The sequence below is a fragment of the Rhamphochromis sp. 'chilingali' genome, assembly GCF_963969265.1.
Source record: "Rhamphochromis sp. 'chilingali' genome assembly, chromosome: 8".
Taxonomy (NCBI): Eukaryota; Metazoa; Chordata; class Actinopteri; order Cichliformes; family Cichlidae; genus Rhamphochromis; species Rhamphochromis sp. 'chilingali'.
The window spans coordinates 25,412,517-25,432,812 of NC_137935.1; the positions used below are offsets into that span (position 1 = coordinate 25,412,517).

At 41.4% G+C, this 20,296-nt stretch overlaps 1 protein-coding gene across 2 annotated transcripts in view; it reads right to left on the reverse strand.

Annotated features, from left to right (window-relative positions):
* LOC308401633 (cell adhesion molecule DSCAM-like) overlaps positions 1-20,296 on the reverse strand; it is a 134,577-nt gene that overhangs the window by 24,271 nt on the left and 90,010 nt on the right. For both annotated transcript variants that reach the window (XM_080889931.1, XM_080889930.1), the window contains exons 7-11: positions 19,017-19,313; positions 16,252-16,524; positions 13,178-13,456; positions 12,967-13,086; positions 10,677-10,856 (exon numbers count right to left, since the gene is read on the reverse strand). In XM_080889931.1, coding sequence (XP_080746057.1) covers positions 10,677-10,856; positions 12,967-13,086; positions 13,178-13,456; positions 16,252-16,524; positions 19,017-19,313 — 1,149 coding nt within the window. The remainder of the gene's footprint in view (positions 1-10,676; positions 10,857-12,966; positions 13,087-13,177; positions 13,457-16,251; positions 16,525-19,016; positions 19,314-20,296) is intronic.

Genomic DNA, 20,296 nt, shown 5'->3' on the forward strand with positions numbered 1-20,296 from the left:
ACGCTTTAGACTCCTTGTCATTTTAAGATTAATTAGTGGAGCAGCTTTCGTCGGTTAATCAGCTACAAAGGATTCTGTCAAAAAGACAAATCTCCAAGTCTTGTTTTTATTAGGAAAACACATTTGTACTACCGGTATATATGCGCTATGCATTTTGAGGTGTTTGCACGCAGTGGTGAGGACTGTGTGACTGAATAGGACAGTAACAGCAGCTACATGTGGCAGATGCTTTTGTAGCAGCGCTCCGAGGCCTTCGCTTCCAAGAAAGGAAGCGATACGTGTGTTTGACTCAGTGCGCGAGTGTCTGTACACTCCTGAACAACGTGCACGTATGTATGAATATGTGTGCGCACGAGAGCGGATGTGTCTGGGGGAGCTAAGTGGGCGAGCGCAGAGAGCAGAAAAGACTTGTGCTCATGACACATCTCAGCCACAGTACACGATGGAGGAGAGAGAGCGAGCATGTACCCCTGCAGCGCTAACTATGATCCCTCGCTCTCTCCCTCGCTCTCTCGCTCCATCTCCCTCCTCAGGCTCCCACCAGGACAGTGATGATTTAATGATGAGAGAGACCACTTTGATTATTCATACACAGCAGACAAGTCCGCTGGCCGTGCTGTTGTCTCACACAGGCGTACACGAACCTCAGATATGCACAGGCGCACACACATACTCACACTCAGAAATGCATAAATACAGCAACGTTGGCCTTGCACACATGCACAGTGCATCTACACACAATAGGCATGCATGTACACAAACAAATCCAAAGTAAAACACAGAGAGCACTGTAGAAACAGACCTGTTACCCACCGTCATCCACAAACACACACGCGCACACAAACACAAAGCATTCCTGTGGTTGAACCAGCATTTGTAGCTAACTTTGTAATAATTTATTTTGGCTGCACACAGTACGCTTTGATTATACTTGGAGTGCCAGGAAGGTTAGACAATCACAAGCCATTTAAAGTACTTGAAAACATAATTAATCATTTATTATCCCACACTTGTGTGAATGGCTATTTGCATGATGGCGTTTGAATTACTCTGATGTGTTGAAACGTCACGCAGGCTGAAAAATGCTGCAGATTATTTTTTGCTCAGTTGTTATTCATCATTTCGGTGGCATGCGTGAAGGTGTCGCTATACCGGATACCACACGTATCAAGGCCTCACCAGCGTTGGATTTTTAAGGGGAGTTCAGGCTTACACACATGCCATAAGCTCTGTGAGGATGTTTGATGAGTTAAATGATAACAACAGCACACTAATGTGTCAAAATAACAATGTTATAATAGTATTGGATGAATAAAAACCTTGGCCTGATGATGGCAAAGGGTGTTATCAAGTTTACAATACAATTTTTCCTTTTAAAATGAAAGGAGCAGAATAATAACACTGCCATCCTGCTCAGGATCTCTGCTTCTAGTGTGGCTAAAACAACCTGTAAATTCCCTCTAGAGGGAAAACTAAATTGTGTGCCTTATCTTTTAATTAGCTCAAACATGTCTTTGAAACATCTGTATATCTGTGATCATTTGCCATCTGCCAAAAACATCAGACTTATATCTCTCAGTCTTTTGTTTTTGATGCTCTACATTCAAATCAAGAGACTCGACAAGCACGTCCGCACACAAGCACGGATCCCGCGTACAGTAACCTCCCCCCACATACAAACAAACAAACACTTACACACAGACTCTTTCAACATGTTTCTCTGTCTTTTTTCCCTCCCTCACAGCACATTTTCATCTTTGAAGCAGCCAGCAAAAATCAAAAGGGGGTTGATACTCGTGCGCGTTTGTGTGTGCCTGCGCGGATGTGCACGCTCGGGTCTGTGCGCTATTGTGCGTGTCAGACTTGGGACTGCCGACGTTTAAACCTCATCCCTTATTCACTTGGAGCCCCTCCCTCTCCCTCGCTCCCAGCGCCATCATTCCCGTACCCACTGCCCCCGCGCAGGAAACTGCTGATTTATTTTGCATAGCAACTATGAATTTTAAGTGAGTCCTATAAACAGAGTCTCCTCAGCCCCATCTCTAAATGTTATTGCTCCTTAACAGGGGCTATTTTCTCCATCTAAATCGGAGGCCTCGGCGAGTTAACATCAACAGGGATCATGTTTGCTCATGAAAAGAACTCTAGAAAGGGCGCACAATGACTGTGAAATCACGTGTGCACGACTGTATTCATCATTTACGGTTGTACCTACGAGCGCATGCTTGACTGCTGAAGTGTTCCTGTGCCCCTGACTGCACATATGAATACCTCTCTGTGCACATTGAGGTATTCAAGCTGTTTTTGACCTTGTATACAAACACGTGTGAATGAAACATGTGAAGTACAATGCAGTACCTAAAATGTTCTACATCTTCTCGGCTGTGCTTCAGTGGCCCGTGCAGAGGTAAGGCCTTCTCCTCATCTGATCTCTATGCATCTACCGTGCAGCACTTGCACAGCCCCGGGCTAAACCTATTCTTTTTGATGGCCTGTAATTGCTCAGTTGATGTATATTTTTTAATATCCAGCAATATTACAGGGGCCTGGTAATAAAACACGGACGGGTAGAGGAGAAAGCGTGAGTGCGAAGAGGGGGAGACAGGAGAGGAGGAGAAAGCTGAGGTGGTCGAGAAGGGAGTGAAAGAGAGGGAACAAAGACAACAGAAAGGAAGAGGAGGACTTAACAGAGGAATGCAAAGATTTATACCCTTTCAAAGCTTTTTGCCACATGGTCAAATTCCCTTACATTAGAAGAGGTGTAAAAAAGGTGAACACTATTTACTTAATAAACAATAACCATGTGTCCGAAACTAAAATGCCACGGTCTCGTGTCTTTGCCCCTGTGTTTTGAGTTTTGACATTTTGGTTCTGTTTATCCTCACATTTTTTGTAATGTGTGCTTTGTCCTGGTCATTTTCAGTTTTGTATTCTAAGTTATTCCTCCTGTTTATTTATTCTCAGTTTCAGTTCTGCCTCCTTTTGTAATTTGTAATTATAGTCAGTTGCAACGCGCATTTGTGTACATAAGATTTTCTGGAGGAGGACAGACATTTGTTTAGAACTTATAAAGATGTCGAAGAAGCAAACTCAACTTAAACAACTTTAAGCAATTACACTTTGGTGTTCCTCCACCTCCAAAGAAATGTCAGAAGGAGTCCGAACCGCAAAAGAAACGCATATTCTCGGAAAAGTGGTTGCAGGAGGTGAGCTGGCTTCGCAAACAGCGTTGCAACTTCTTATCTGGTGTGCGTCTTTTATTTTGACAGCGAATGCGGGACTGCGGACCACTTATGTGCACCTCTGCTATTTATGCTAGTGAGTCCCAAAGTGGCAGCACGGTGGCACGGTGGTTAGCACTGTTGCCGCACAGCAAGAAGGTCCTGAGTTCAATTCCAACATCAGGCCGGGGTCTTTCTGTGTGGAGTTTGCATGTTTCTCCCCGTGTTTGCGTGGGTTCCCTCCGGGTACTCCGGCTTCCTCCCACCGTCCAAAGACATGCAGCTTGTGGGGATAGGTTAATCGGATAATCCAAATTGTCACTAGGTGTGAATGTGCGAATGAATGTGAGTGTGAATGGTTGTCTGTCCCTGTGTGTTGGCCCTGTGACAGACTGGCGACCTGTCCAGGGTGTACCCCGCCTCTCGCCCTATGACAGCTGGGATAGGCTCCAGCGCCCCCCGCGACCCTGAAAAGGATAAGCGGAAGCGGATAGATGGATGGATGGATGGAGTCCCAAAGTGTGTGCTGGGGTCCCCTGCTGGGCTGCAACGGAACTACAGGTGGGCCGCAGTAATAGAAGAAATTCAGTTTAAAATTAATCATCATGTAGGGTAACATATCATACTATCGATATAAATGATATAAATTTAGTTTGTGATGATATTCATTACTCTGACCTTAATTTACTGGTCATGTCCCAGTGGCAGGTGGGTCACACATTGGTCTTAACACTTTGCACATGATTAGATGGCATTAGCAATTCGTAGCCCGCAGCCTGTGTTCTTAGGAGACACCTTGCTTTCTCTTGTATTTTGGGGATTAGGGTGAATATTAAAAGGTAAGCTCAATGGGATTTTCTGTTTTTTTATTTAGTTAATTTTTTTTTAAAATTTAACTTAGTTTGTTTAATCAAAAAGTTGGTAGTATCCATCGTATTAAAATTTTATGTTAATGCTATATGCTATTTAGAGAGCCAGTCATGCTGACCTTTAGTAGCTGGAAATCACAAAAACACCTGCTTAATATTTAACCCTGTGCTTTCATTTTTATTTTTACTAATTTGGTTTTTAAAAAGGATTACTAAAAAGAATAAACACTACTTTTTCAACTTTTTCAGTGTCACTGCAGCCCTGTGTATATACAGCACCAAAAGAACAAACAAGTTTGAGGAGCAGGTTAAAAATAACCAGTAAATTTTAAATGTTTCTTTTTTGCTTGTACTTACACTCATAGACTTAACACAAAATTCAATTACACAGACCAACTGATAACACACTATTTGGTGTGTTATTCAGTCTCTCACTGCTGAATGTGTAAGACGAAACAATGGGCTGAGAGTGCAAATAAAGCAGAGAAACATGCAGACTGCACTTCCCTTGAGCCCACGTCAGCTACTAATTGAGGTATTGATGGATTTAAATGAAGCAGAAATGCACTCAAGAGTTCTAACCTCTCATAAAAGGCACACATACACCCCCACACACACAACTGTATCCTCTCCATACAAGCACAATGCAAACGATGTGTTTTACATGAATACACAAACTCTAAAATATTCCTGCAGCGTGTACAAAAACATATACAATGTATGCCAAGAAAAAAAATTATACACCACTCAGGCGACTTTAGTTCAGCTTTACAGAAAGCATCTCGAGTACAACAAGTACAAGCTGGGGTTTAAAATGTGAAATCTGATCTCTTGATGAGTGTTCGGCATGGGGCTGAGCCAATGGTAGCAGGGGAAGCTAAGTATGATCAGAGGCCCAAAAGAACATATCACATTTTCCTCTAATGTGAAGTATTCTAACTGTGAAGATGACACGTCAGTGCTAACTGAATCACAAATGACTAAGAAGGTTTGGAATAACTCTATAAAAGAAAAAGAAAGAAGTGTGTTCACATTTGATCTACTTTGATGATCCCATACAGACGTGGCATCAATATAGTAACTGTGGTACAGAAATGTCCAGCCAAGTCAAGTCATCTTTAATCATATAGCACATTTAAAAGACATCAAGTGTCGGCCAAAGTGCTAAACTGAGGGATAATATAATAAAAAGAATTAAAATAGATAAGATGAAAACATTATAGAAAACATTGTAAGACATCCATATATGTTTGTAAAAAATATGTGTACATGCAAATATGCACATACATATACAAAAATGCACACATTCACACACAAGCACACATACGTGAACATTAAATACATGTATGCGCATGCAAACATCATTCAATGAGGTAAAAGACCTGAATAGCTAAAACAGAATAAAAGAGGTGTCAGAGAGATTGGAAAGCCTTGGAAAATAGGTAGGTCTTTAGATTCCATTTGAAGACTTCCAAGGACTGTTCCAGAGCCTTGGGGCGGCAATGGAGAAAGCCCCGTCACCTCTAAGATCATTTAGAAAAAAATGTCTGGAGTGAAAAGTGTATCACTCACTTATATACAGAATATACCATCTTGTATATAACATGAACTGATCCTGGATTAAACAAAATATGACCGTGATCTTAAACGTTTTATACTTAATTTTCTTTTTTCAAATCTCGACTATGATAGAAAATGTTGGACTATGACGATTGGTAGCACTGATCTTTCTTTATGTTTGCCTGCACATTTCCTGAAGAGAAGTGTAAGCTCGGAAGATCTGCTGAACACCTACAGAACAAATGAAAAGTTCTCAATGTTCTCAAATATTACTAAAGTTCATGAACGTGAGAATCAATGGCATCTAATACAAAGGGGGGAGGGAGGGGGGGGGGGGTCCATTAACTAGCAATCGTTATTGACTGAAATAAAGTTGCTTGCTCTGTACAAAATCATGCGGAGCCCGCAGGCAGCTATAGAGAATATAAAAATGATATTTCAAGGCCATTTTACTACATTGAGTGTAAGAAATACTATTACATGCCTGCAGCCTCCATTGTAGGCTGCCTTAACCATAAATCTCCAATTCAGTTTTATCGAATCGCCTTCGTTCTCTCCATACTACAACTGTCTCTTTGTAATTTTATAGCAAAGTTTTAAAAAATGTCTTTACAAGCACCTAAGATATTTTTTTTTTCTTTGGGGGGTGGGGGGGGGGTGGGGGGGCAGGATTTTCCCATGTTTTACACTGTACAATCCAAGCAGGGGCATTTTATATAGATATCGTATTACATTATATGAATTATACAAGTGCAGGTTAATTAACTCAGTCACTTTACCTGCAAGTTGCACAAAACAGCAAAGCAGTAAAAACTGGATGTTTAGTCATTTCTCATGTAAAACCCCGCAAGCGTTATCGTCAGAGCCGGTGTATATGTTTTTTTGTTTTTTGTAGCACAGATGTTTCTGAATGACCTGAGAAATATTAAAGGGATATTTTAGGAATAGAGTACAGCCAGCATTGCTAGTTCAGCACTACGGACAGCGGCATGGACTGCAGACACAGCAAGGCAGGCCATTGATTGCAGTGGCTGATTATATCTTAGCCTAATAGCAGAAAGAACTGTGATAGATGCAGGTGACTTTATAGTTCGGTAATGCAGATTATCGACAGCACGGCCTCAAGAGGACTGGAGTGTTTGTGTTTGCTGGAGAGCGTGACAGAGCGAGGGGAGGAGAAGGTATTCTAGTAATCTCAGCCAAGTTATTTATAAACGAGTCATCTTTGTCGCTTTTACAGCTGCTCGAATGTTTGATATTTTCTAATAAGTTGCATATGTTGTCGCATGAGGAGTGAGGAAGACTCATTTTGGTTACTTTGGGTGGAAAGAAGCATCTTTAGAGCACAAATCCCTGAACATCTTTCCAACTAAAGATGTGCAGGTGCAGTGCACTTGGTGCTTTAGGGAGAAAAATGATTTTATCAGCACCACAGGCCTATCGTGTGTGTATGTGGCTTCAAAAATTCACCCAACTATGTTGGGAATATATAACTCGCGCTTTAAAGGAATAGAACATGTTTCTGTTCATTTAAAGCAGAAGAACATGTTTTCATAAATAATAAAAGCTGTAAATCATGTTACGGTTACAGTTCATGTTAATGAAACTACTAGTTGTGAGAAGCAAGCGTACATTATTCAGTAGTGAAGTTATTAGAATTCCCTTTGATAGAGCCCAGTGCAACGTGAAACTGAAGCCTGCAGCAACAGCAGAGTGCATTCAATAGGTCAAGCCTCTCTCACGCACACACATATACACAACTCTCTCACACTGCTGTGGCAGCTAGTGCAGCTGAATATTAGGATCAATGAAAGTGAAACTATGCAAGCAGTTTCTGTTCACTCCTCACACGATTCCATTTCCTACTAGAATACAAAATGCACACCAATAACACAGCATAAACAGTCCACTGCTGTTTCCTGTCGAGTAGAGGTATGGGTTATTGATTGTTCATGTCCTCCACAAATAACACACATACACTCACTGGACATTTTGTTACATACACCTCTTCAGCTGCTTGTTAACACAAATATTTAACCAGCCAGTCTCATGGGGTAAACTCAGTGCATTTAGTCATGTAGACGTGGTCAAGACGACCTGCTGAAGTTCAAACTGAGCATCAGAATCTGATGACTCTTGTTTTCTGCTGCAACATTTGGACTGTAGGGTCAAACTTTGGAGTAAACAACATGAAAGCATGGGCTTATCCTGCTTTATATGAGTGGTTTAGGCTGCTGATATAATAGTGTGGGGTATATTTCCTTGGCACACTTTGGTCCCATTACCACCAACTGAGCATTGTTGAAACAGAGCAGCCTACCAGAGTATTGCTGCTGAGCATGTCTGTCTCTTTTATGACCACAGTGTACCCATCTTCTGATGCCTTCTTCTGGTATTATAACGAGCCATGTCACAAAGCTCAAATCATCTCGAACTGGTTTCTTGTGCATGACGATGAGTTCACTGTGTTGTGATGTGGTGGAACATCATGGATGTGCAGGGTATCGTCACTCATTTCTAGAATCGATTCGACTCCGAGTCACAAGGTCCCGAATCGATTCGATCCACGATTCGATTCAATTTGAATCGGGAAATTTTGCCTCAGACAGTCAGAAATATTATAATTCAGATCATGCATCAGTACATTTCTATATTTTTATATCTATAAAAAGAAAGCTGACACTTGCGAGACATAATCAAAGGTGTGAGCATCACAGCAGATGCCTTTGTGTCAAAGTAGCTGAGGATAAAACACAGAAAAACATGAAGGTGATTTTCCTGGCCTGGGGTTTTATAAAAATATTCTGCAGTAGATCAAAAACGAAACAAAACCGTTAATGAACATATGAACAGTACCTGATGCTGCTGACGTGAAGCAGAGCAAAGTTACAGAGGTTTTATTAGAGACACAGCTGAGCGTTTTGCAATTTTGCATAATTTTAAAAAGTTTAGATTTGTTCAGTATTGAACAGCAGAAATGAGGCTTTCTTTTCGGAAGTAAGTGAAAGGAAAAAAAAAACAGCGTCCGACAGCGCTGTCGGAGAGAGAGAGAGAGAGAGAGAGAGAGAGAGAGAGAGAGAGAGAGAGAGACAGCTGTGCATGTAGTGTGATTTTATCGAGGTGGCAGCAAAACAATAAGAGGGAATTCATGACGATGTTTATGTGAATCGAGTTTGCTGCTTCTTTTGCTGCTGGTTCAGTCAATAATGTTTGGAGAGAGATAAAACCTGCAGCTTCAGAATCAGGGCAAAAATGGCGCAAACACAAAGCGCGGACCCGCCGAAACATCAGAATCAGCGAGCTGTCGACTTTCAGCTCGTGTCCGTGCCGTCGGGTGAGAAAGGCGACATCTCACTGATTCTGATCCGCGCTTTGTGTTTATGTCTTTGTCCGTGTTCCTGCTCTCATTTACTGTTTTAGCTGTTTGGTGGTTGTTGAAATTTTGTGAGGTTTAACCTGAGATTCTGGTGTTTCGAGCAAAATAAATTTATATTAAAAAATCGATTCAGGATTTTAATGAATCGATATCACGTTATCCAAGCGAGAATCGATTTTAATCGATAAATCGATAATCAAAACCCTCCCCCTAATAAGGAAGCCCAAAGGGTGGACTGCACAGTGACTGATACTAAAGCAATGTGGCAGTGTGTGGAAAATGCACATGTAAATAAGCTGCATGTGTGCACACCAGCATGTTTGATTCGGCCAATAAACTCTATGCTCCCTTCTGCACACCTCACATACACCTAGGAGCTCTGACTTAGGGTGGGGATTGATGAGAATGATCATTGAGGAGTCACCCAGAAAAGCACACCAATATCTTCTCTGCTGCTGCACATTATCTCAGTGAACTCCTGCGAGAAGACCTCACAAAGGGACTAAAAGTTGACTAAAATGAAAAAGGTCAGAGATGAGAGAAAAAGAGAAGATCTGCATTTCTGTTGCATTCAACAACAGCAAAGATTAAATTATTGAGCTATATTATCTTATTCTAACGTCTTTAGCATTCTCTGTGACCCTGAGGAGCACATATGGGTGGATTTTAACAGATACACTGAAAGCATAATATAAAGAAAATGCAGGCCCGATTTATTTTATGTATTTTTTTAGTTAATGGTTAAAGCATACTGTGTGCCGTAAGAACTTGTTCACTTATCATTTTCTTCAGTTGAAATACATGAAAATCAATGTTTGGAGTTTGATATGCTACTGAGAGTTGAGCCTGCAGTAGCTGCAGCTGCAGTGTTTGCTCTCTGCGTGGTAGAAAATAGAAGAAAAAAGGTTGGCACAGCCATAGGTCAACTTGCTGCATAGCAACTGGGTGCCACAGTCAGCAAACTGACCTATGAAAACACAGAGTTTGTTCCTCTCTGAGCTTGCTGTTTCAGTGCTGACAGCTTCTCAGCCTTGTACACTGCGAGGCTTAATTACAGTGACACATGAATATCCACGATGTGCCCGCTGATATTAATGATAGAACATACAGATTCACCCAGAAGGCGGGTTCTGCACAAATTATTTTTCACAGAGAGGTCAGAGGTCACAGTATGATAGAGAACATTTTGAACACCTGACCTTTATCCTGTCAGACTAACTTAAATATTAAATTGAGCTGGAGTCACAGTCTTGTTTATGTACACCCAAGAAGAAAACAGAGGATGAGACGGAGAAAGAAAGAGTGCTGCCTGTCAGCAGGGAACCTCATGCTCGAGTTTGATAACAGTAGCAGAGGGAAAATAATCCCCACTTGCATCTAAGTACCACTCCTAGCACGTTAGGGGAGCTACATGCTAATGCTCGTGGAAGCAGGACACCAGCAGTCATGGACATTAAACTAAGACACGTTCACGTGGAGGTGTGAGGTATAACTGATGTATATAGAAAAATGTTCTCGTCATGATCTGTTCGTTCATAAGCTGCACAGCTTAACTCCTGAAAATAATGGAAGCCAATTCAGCCTACTGCTCCTTCAGCCCAGACAGCGAAGCAGAAATTGATTACAGCTGCATCAGATGTGGATTCTTACTTTTGACTGTGAGGTACATGGACTTGCTGACATCCGCTCCCACGTCGTTACTGACTTTACACAGGTAGAAGCCGCTGTCGTCCTCCAGCACGTGTTTGATAAGCAGCGAACCGTTGCTCAGCAGCTGGATACGAGAGCCGGTGTTCAGAGGGATGGGCTGAAACTGGGGGACGCCGGCGCCTAGTGCGAGCAGGTAGAGACGGGCCAAAAAAAGACAAAATCAGGAGCTGTTTTAAATCAGAAAAGAGGCATTCAGATTTATTTATACGGCTCATTCAGTGCACCACGACACAGAGAAAAATACACATATATGAAGATAAATAGCATTACAGTACTTAACAGTAAGAGGACCTAGAATGTGTGTGTCCATGTGCATTCACTTGACCATGCATCTGTGTTTACAGATTTGACGACAAAGCCTGTCAGATTCAGCAAGGATTGTAAACATGTTTCTTAACACCAGGCCTAAATCCTTAAATCGCCAAACAGCTGCTGAGCAGAGCGAAACAGGCTGAGCTCCTGGTGTGATGCAATCAGAACAGACATAATGCTCATGTTTAACAAGAAGGCAGATTGGTGCAGAGGAACAACGGGGAGAGCAGGGAGGCCTTATATTGGAACTAGCCTTCGATGCAGAGTCAGGCAGATTTCTCCGCTGAAGTTAGAAGAGGATTTTCTCCTTTTTTCTTTTTGTTCTTGTGTTTCCAACTCTGGATTTAGTCTTTGCTCTTGTGTTTGCTGAATTCACCAAAAGAATAACACAGAAATGTCCTTAGAAACACATTTCTGGCCAGTCTGAAAGACAAGGACACACTAATCCTGAAGCAGTGGGTTCGATGCTTTGCGCCGTTCTTTATCTGTAAAAGTCAAATATGACTGACATTTGAAATTCATTCTTAAAATTTTTCAAAATAACTAACAAAATCTGTCCGGTACCTGTCTGAAGTCTGCTAACAGATGGGTAGGAAACTGTCTCTGTCTTTTAAATAGAAAATTATATAATCAGTCTCTTTTTACTGTTATACATTACAGTATCTCTTCCTGAACTGGCAGCCCTTAAGTCTCTAAGAAATGTCACCAACACTGAATTATAAGGCTCATATCTTTAACTAGTCTTGCTCATGTAGCATTAAACGCATGCAAAGTGAGCCAGACGTTGCATAAGCTCGTGTTAAAGTTAGCGTGTACAGATTAGACCATTTAGGGAGCTGTGGGTATTTGCTGTTTAATTAAAATGCAGTCAAGTGGCCGTGGCTAGAGAAGGGTCAAGTGGTGACTTTGTTCCTGCTCCCCTGGCTCTTAGAGAGGCAGAGGGAGGTAGAGGTGTTCTTCCTTGAATTATGGATTCTGCATATCCAAATAGTGCTAGTCGTTATGTTAATAGCAGTTGACCTTTACTTACTGTTCCATATCTCTCGGAGACACTCATCTGGCTCTTAGCTATTACTGTTGCAGTAAAAGCATGCCAGGCAGCTATTCTCTGGACAAACTGCAGTCTGGCTAACAACAAATTAGGCATTAGCGAGCTAAACTGCCTGCCCTGGATAAGTTGATTTTCATTGTCCCTTTGCTCTGACAGCTATCCTGTAGAGAAACAGGAAGTGTGTGAAATGCTGAGGTAAAAAGGTCCCAGAAACCAAAAAATAGGACTGACTGGTAGTCTGGCTTAAGCAAACCTGACCAATAAGCTAGCTTCAAACACTACAAGCGAGTAGACACATGCTGAGCTCAGGCCGATCCCTCCGTACATACTGATCAGGCCTGGTCAGACACTGCTAATCAGGCACAGACATGCACACGAGCACACATAAATCCCATCAAAGGGTGAAAAACAGATCTGATTCTTTCACTCCTTTGATCATGGCACCGAGCACGCAGACACACACATGCGCACGCTCTGCTCCTCGTTGGCTGTTGTGTTTCTCTTGGTGAAGCTTTCATCCCAGGTTATATGGATGATGGAGCAAACATCTGGGGCCCCTTTCTTCATCTGCCCTGCTCAAGTGACTAAAATCACCTGCTGCCTTGCTGCCTGTCTGTCTGCTTCAGTCTGTTCTCGTCTTTTTCTCTCTGATGATTTTCTAACGATGCAGGTGGGAACTGTGAAAACTAACAGCCCTAAATTGAAGTGGTGTGTGCGTTTGTATGTCCTGCGCATTCATAGACATGTATGCCAGCCGCAGGTAAAGAAAGCAGCAAGCAGAGTGATTTCTCCCTGTTTTGACTGATGTTTGCACCTCTTCTCACATGTTCAACCATCTTCCCTTTACATTCAGTTCATTTAATGTACCTTTGGAGTGTTCCCAAACGATGGTAGGTGGTGGATAACCTTCAGCGGAGCAGTTAAGAGTCACAGTTTTGCCATAGATCCCATCTTGATCCTCAGGCTGAACCACAAACTGAGGAGGGACTGTACACAGCAACAAACACAACAAACAGCAACACTTCATGGTGTTTCCCAGCTGATTTTACTGATAGATGGAAGGTGGATGCTGTCTTACCCCTAACGATCAGCTGGCTCTGGTGCTCCACAACAGCAGCTTCATTGCGGGCGATGCAGGTGTAGTTGCCGTTGTGGTCGGGTGTTAGGTTGGAGATCCTCAGCGAGCTGGTAAAGTCTATGTTGTCCACAGTTACGCCCAAGCTGGCGGGGATCGGCCGCCCGTCCTTCTGCCACGTGATGTCCAGCGGTCGGTCACCAGACATGACCACGCAGGGGATGAAGACGCGTTGGCCGATGGTGAAACGCTGAAACTCGAAGGGCTGGATGTAGGGAGGGACTGCAGGTGGAGGGATAAAAATCTAAATGATTACAAGTCTTCAAAAATCATCTGAACTCCCTGGATTCTGTTAAAGCTGCTGTGTCCCTTATTGAGACTAACCCTATAAGCATCACTCTCTCTCTCTGTTAAGAAAACAAGAGGTCACTGAAAGAACATAAAAGACTTGAATAGCAAAACATGCTGCAATAATTCGTTGTCATTCCCAGGCTGGAACATTTTGTCCTCAAAGTGCATAGAAAGAGAGAAAGAAAATAAATAATAATAACTTTCAAGGTGACTTGTTGTGATGCTTTAGAAAAAGAAACCTTAACGAACCTGAGCCTTTTCCCTTTATCTATAAATGATCATATATCAAGCCACTAACCTACACCTATGTGCATTAACATCTAGCTGCAACAACACTATCAAATTATAGCACAAAAATCATGATTACAGGAAATATTTATACTTGCATTTATATTACAATATAAAGAATTAACAACTTTAAACTAAACAGAGGCTACATCCCTTGCACCACCTCAGTCTTCAATGCACCTGTCTTGAATAACTGAAATTCAGAAACAAAGTCAATCTATCTGCACGATATAATCACAGTTACAATATGATCTATTCAAATTGACTGCGCTATATTCTCTGGGAAATCTCCAGCCATCACACAAGTCATCTGCGCGAGCGTCCATTCAGTTCAAATAACACTGAAATAAGCAGCACTTTAGCCGCTTATTTAATTCACAACAAAGTGGAGATAATGGACTCCAGGGATCCCCAAAGACACTTCGGCATTTTAAGCATGAGCAGAGTAAATTAACAAATGCACTCCCTCACTATAGCACCGCTGGGAAGGGTTGCTTTATATCATCACTCTCTCTTTCTCACTCTCTTTCTTCCTCCGTTTCCCTCGCTCTGTGGGAAAGTGTATTATAGTGAAAACAACATTACATACTGTGCAGAGGGAAGGAAATGAGACATAATGGGGAAGCCCGTTTTTTTAGTATAATCTATTACAGTTGTAAGATCTCAGTGGAGATCAGTCAGTCAGCCCTGTAATATCAGCTGCCATCTTCACTTCTTCTTCATAAGCCAGACTAATGTACCCAGGAATATCAGGTAGATTAATTAATTTAGTCCGGAGAGATCTATTTATATTGTGGCGTCTGGATGGGAGGAGAAGAGTGAGCCGAAACCTTTTTTCACCACTGTATCACACAAAGTTGGAACTGTGACAGTTTCCCACAAAACCTATGGAGGAATATGCCTATGCCTTTTGGCTAAATGTGACGTGTGAAGATCAATACCACACATGCAATACTATACAGGGTAATGGCACTTTTTTTTTTAGCTCAGATTGTTAATATTAAATAGATGTAATACTACATATTAATTGTTGAGCTGCAGAGGGAAGTGTCGGTAGGTAGAGTTTATTACTTAGGCTAGTTTTTCCAATATTTATGCCGGACTTGCTTGTAAATGTTTGTTAATTTGTGAATTGATGAATTGTAGTAAGAAAGCGCTTTGAGTGAAAAAGCGCTACATAGGTAGCGGTCCATTTTACCATGAAGTGGTAGAGAAATATCTATGTTTATAGGACGTTATCATCATCCTGGTACCCTTGACAGAAGGTCAGTAGTTGTTTTTTCCCATATGCTTTTGGATTATTGCAGAAAATAAGTGTAAATGCATGAGTACTTAGTGACCTTTTTATGTTTTAGAAATGCAAATTTCTAAAGCATGTGTTAACAATAGACCATTCGATCAAAAACCAAGAACACAGACTTAAAGAGAAGGGAGCTCGAAGGGCAAAGTGATGCTTTATTTCTGTAGCATTAACTTTATTTGTCTCCAAGCACTTTTTTTTCCCTCAATGTGACTGTAACATTAGCTAATTCCAGTAATGATCTGTGTGGTGTGTTTTGGAGCATTTAGATATGATTTGCAGTTGGCACATACATGGTTTTCAAATCCACATAGAAACCAGATTAACATATCACAACATAGTAACAATCTTGCTAGTATTTGCTGATAACTTGATAAACATGGCTATCTTTTGTTCCAAGAAAAAACAAGATCATTTGAAGTTAAACACTAAATGCTATAAAATGTCAGTTTGCTAATTAATGACCACCCTTTATATACAGTCTATGCACTAATAATCACAGAACTGGTTTACCAAATAGATTTAATAACAGTATGTCACCAATAATAAATTATAAAGCACATGCAACGTATTTTTAGCGGCATCAACGTTCTCATTTCTTATGCAGGGCATCCTGATAGTAGTCGCAGCGATTCACTTAACTTTGTTCATGTTACAGCCTTAATATAAAATGGGTTAAATTCATTATTCACCTCAAAATTCAACACACAATACCCCAAAAAGACAGAATTTAAAAAGAGTTTGCTTAAATATACCTACGTTTCTATATCTACTCCATACTGGTACTCAGGTTGTTGCACTCTATTTATCTGTATAACTTATTACTTGTTATTCTATTTTCTTTTTATTCTGTTTCTTTCGCTCTGGGACTGTGTGCACATAATTTCGTTCCACCTCATGTAAACATGTGATGCGAATGACTATAAAACAATCCTTGCATCCTTGAAATTCTTGCAATTTTGTTAAAAATAAAACAAAAATGAATAATGAAAAAATGTGAAACAGGTGAAGTGCTGTAAATACTTTCCGGATGTACTGCACCTTTCTAATGACTTTATGTCAAAGAGTAATCAGAGTAAGAATAACACATCAAGGTTGCCAATGGCAACTTGGTGAGCTGCAGTTTCATTGGACTTACCTCTCACTCGGACGTGGACGCTCTGGGAGTCCATCTTGTTGGGCTGAACCATCACCTTGCAGTTATACTCGCCGGCGTCCACCTGCTGCACGTTACTAAGCTTCAGCGTGCCGTTGTTCTCGAACGCTCGCTGCCTGTGGTTGAAAGGTAGCAGCGCAGAGTTCTTGTACCACTTTATGGAATAGTAAGGGTAGCCAATGACGCGACAGTGAACGAAGGCATCCCGTCCAGCGATTGCGGTGATGTTTTTCATTGGACGAATGCTGGCTCGGCCTAAAAAGGCACAGAGATTAAAAATGTAAGATTTTAAGGACAGCGGTATTCACAGAAAATCACAACAGTGTGAATGAGTGTGGTTTGCTTTATTATGGTGTTTTTACAAACAGACTCGTGACTCGTTAAACGTATTCAGGATTTCAACATGAAAGTGTTTCCCCTCACAGCTCCACAAGTCCTACCAGGCACCAAGTACTCACAGGAGAAGTGAAAGGAAGCTGCTGTTTAAAGCTTTTGTTTAACTACAAGAAATAAGACAGAACTCTAAGTAGAAGGCGGTGAAATGACAAGCAGATTAAAGTGTGCTAACTATATGAAGGAAAAGAGAGCATTAAAATAACACTGTACTACGCGTGCTTATAACTTGGCTGTAATACATTCTGTTTCCCATCAAATGTTATACATGCCGAGCCTCATTCTGTGTCTCATAAAATGGAAACAGAGTAATTGCTTTAGCATCTGATCGAGAAGAGTCGAATTGGCTGCTTGAGTAGTCAAGTCAAGTCAAGTCAAGTTTATTTATAGAGCACATTTAAAAACAACCAAGGCTGACCAAAGTGCTGTACAGTAAATACAGATAAAAATACAATAGAACACAATTTCGTAATAACACCTCGCTGATAAAAATAAAATAAAAATATATAAAACAAATAAATTAAACCTTTCTAAAAGCCAATGAAAAGAGGTGAGTTTTAAGAGCGGTTTTAAAAGTTTCTAGGCTTTTGGAGAGTCTGACGTGAGGAGGTAAACTGTTCCACAGTCTGGGTGCAGCCACAGCAAACGCCCTCTCTCCCTTTGTCTTTAATTTATACCTGGGAACATCTAAAAGCATCAGGTCGGCTGACCTCAAAGATCTCCTGGGGCGATAAGTACTAAGGAGTTCTGACAGGTAAGAAGGTGCAGTGCCATTTAAAACCTTAAAAGCCAGCAATAATATTTTAAAATCAATCCTAAAGGCAACTGGGAGCCAGTGGAGAGAGCAGAGAACCGGAGTGATGTGGTCTCTTTTTTTTGAACCGGTCAACAGGCGAGCGGCAGCGTTCTGCACCAGTTGAAGGCGATGTAGACAGGAACGATCTAGGCCAGCATAGAGGGAATTGCAGTAGTCTAGCCGTGAAGTAATAAAAGCATGGACCACTCTTTCTAGATCGTTCCTGCAAAGGTAAGACTTGACTTTGGCTAAAATCCGCAGATGATAAAAAGATCCCTTAACTACAGAGCTGATTTGTTTATCAAGTTTAAAAGCATTGTCAAAAATAACACCAAGACTCTTAATGGAAGAAGTGCAATCGGAGGTTAGGGGTCCCAAAAAGTCAAGAGAGAAGTTGGGATCTTTAGGAAGCCCAAACACAATGACTTCAGTTTTGCTTTCATTAAGGTGTAAGAAGTTAAGAGTCATCCAAGTCTTAATGTCAGACAAGCAGGAGAGTAGCGGCTGCAAAGAAACATTGCAGTTCAACCTCAGAGGGAGGTAGATCTGAATATCATCGGCAAAGATGTGGAAGGACACATTATGTTTACGGAGCACATCGCCCAGAGGGAGCAAGTACAGAATAAACAACAGGGGGCCTAGTATGGACCCCTGAGGTACGCCACAGGTTAAAGGAGCTCTGGGAGATGACAGTTCACCAAGGTGAACAGAAAAACTCCTATTATTCAAATAGGACTGGAAAAACTTTAAGACAGTGCCCTTTAAACCGACACAATGTTGAAGGCGGGATAGCAGTATGTTGTGATCAACAGTGTCGAAGGCTGCTGTCAGGTCCAGGGTTACTAAGACAGCAGCACAACCAGAGTCAACAGTTAAAAGCAAATCATTAAAAACTCTCAGAAGGGCGGTTTCTGTGCTATGCCGAGCTCTAAAACCAGACTGGAACTTCTCATAGAGATTGTTATTGTCAAGAAATAGCTGGAGCTGCGTGAGGGCGGCTCGTTCCAGTACTTTAGACAGAAAAGGGAGGTTGGAAATGGGCCTATGAGTAAATACACACAGACACACATGACTCGCACACACAAGCACACCGGGGGATAAATGTATTCAAACAGAAGAAATGCATTTTTCTTCTGGCTATTTACAAACCATATCCAGATAGGCGTACGAGCAGCAAACCAGCATAATTCATTTGACCTAAAATGCAAGCGTGTTGGAAAAGCACAGTAACAATTTGGAGAGAAAATTACAAAGCAACAATTTTAGAAAAGTATACGTGGTTTAGGATTAAGAGACAGTAACAGGAAAACAAAACTGAGGCAAAATCAGTCGCTGGAGAGCAACTTAAAAGGAGATGTAAGTGTGAATAAAGATTTCAAATTAAAAATAAAATAATAGCAAAGAAAAAAAACAAACACCAAATTTTAAGAACAAGTTTTTCGCAGATAAATTCCAGATCCAAACAACAAGCAGCTCTCATATACGACACAGAGACAGACACATAGAGAGACAGACAGGTATGTGTATTTGTTCTTGGAGGAGCTGATTTGACAAGCACCTCTTACGTTTATTCGAGCCTGGTGGTACACGACCCCGGCCGAGTTGCTGCACGTGCACCGATACACCCCGCCGTCTTGCACCTGGGTGTGCGTGACATTGAGCTGGCTAACCACGTGGCCCTCGTGGGTCTCGTAGTGGCCCAGGTGGTGGTGGCTGTCTTTGATGACGGGGTCGTCGTCCAGCGACCAGGTGCACCTCGGAGGCGGGGTGCCCTTGACGTTGCAGACCAGGAAGACGGGCTCGTTCGGGTTCACCACCTTCTCGCTGAAGGAGGACAAGATTTTCGGAGTACCATCTGTGACAGAAGACAAAAGTGGAACGTGGTGGTGAATAAAAGAGAGGCTAAGTCACACAGAAGTACTAAGTTTAAAAGTGAGAGCAGTTTAGTGAATAATGTCATCATAAATTATGTATTTTGGGGGTAGTTTGTTGTTTTAACCCTGTAACGCCAAGTGTATCATATTTGAAATATGAGATTTTGAGACCTCAACATCATCGGTGTGAAAAACCTAATGTCTACAATCAGACACACGCAATACTACTGTGAGTAATAAAATAACAAAAACGCCAGATGTAGCAAAAATGACTGAACAAATGGAGATTCATGTATGTAAATTGCTATTTAGTTTTTTAAAAACTCATGAATCAGGCTTTACAGGATTGACAAACAAAGCTGAAACGTGCACATGTGGAAAAAGGGAAAAGGAAATGCGTTATAATGTCGATCCCTGACAGGATTCAAACCAGTCACAGATGAAATCGTGCATGTTAGGTCACTGTAACACACCTGTCTTCAATAGATTTTTGTAGTTTAAAGGGCAACCGTTTAAAAACTGAATATACCTGCTGATATCTCATTTTATAATCTCGGTAGTTTTGGACACAATAACAGCTTTACTTATGTGTTTCATAGTTCATCAAACAACGGCAATAAGGCATATGTAAAAAGGCTGACTCCAAGTGTGGGAGAGTGGGGAAGAAATGCTAGACTTTAAACAATTCCCGGGCAGAAACGGGATGATTACTGATCTTTTCTCACATACCACTCAAATTAAACATTTGTGCTGACTAATTAGCCGAGCCAGTGAGTTTGTGTTGGGCACAAATCACAGTGAGCCAGTTTGATTCCTTTCTCACTACTCACTAAAATGGCAGTGAGAAATACATATATATAGCTTTGATTTTCAACTAGTGCTTTGAGACACAAAGGGAAGCTCCTAAATATCACTGAACGCTGTTGCACCAGCTGTGTGATGAATCCAATATGTATATTTTTTA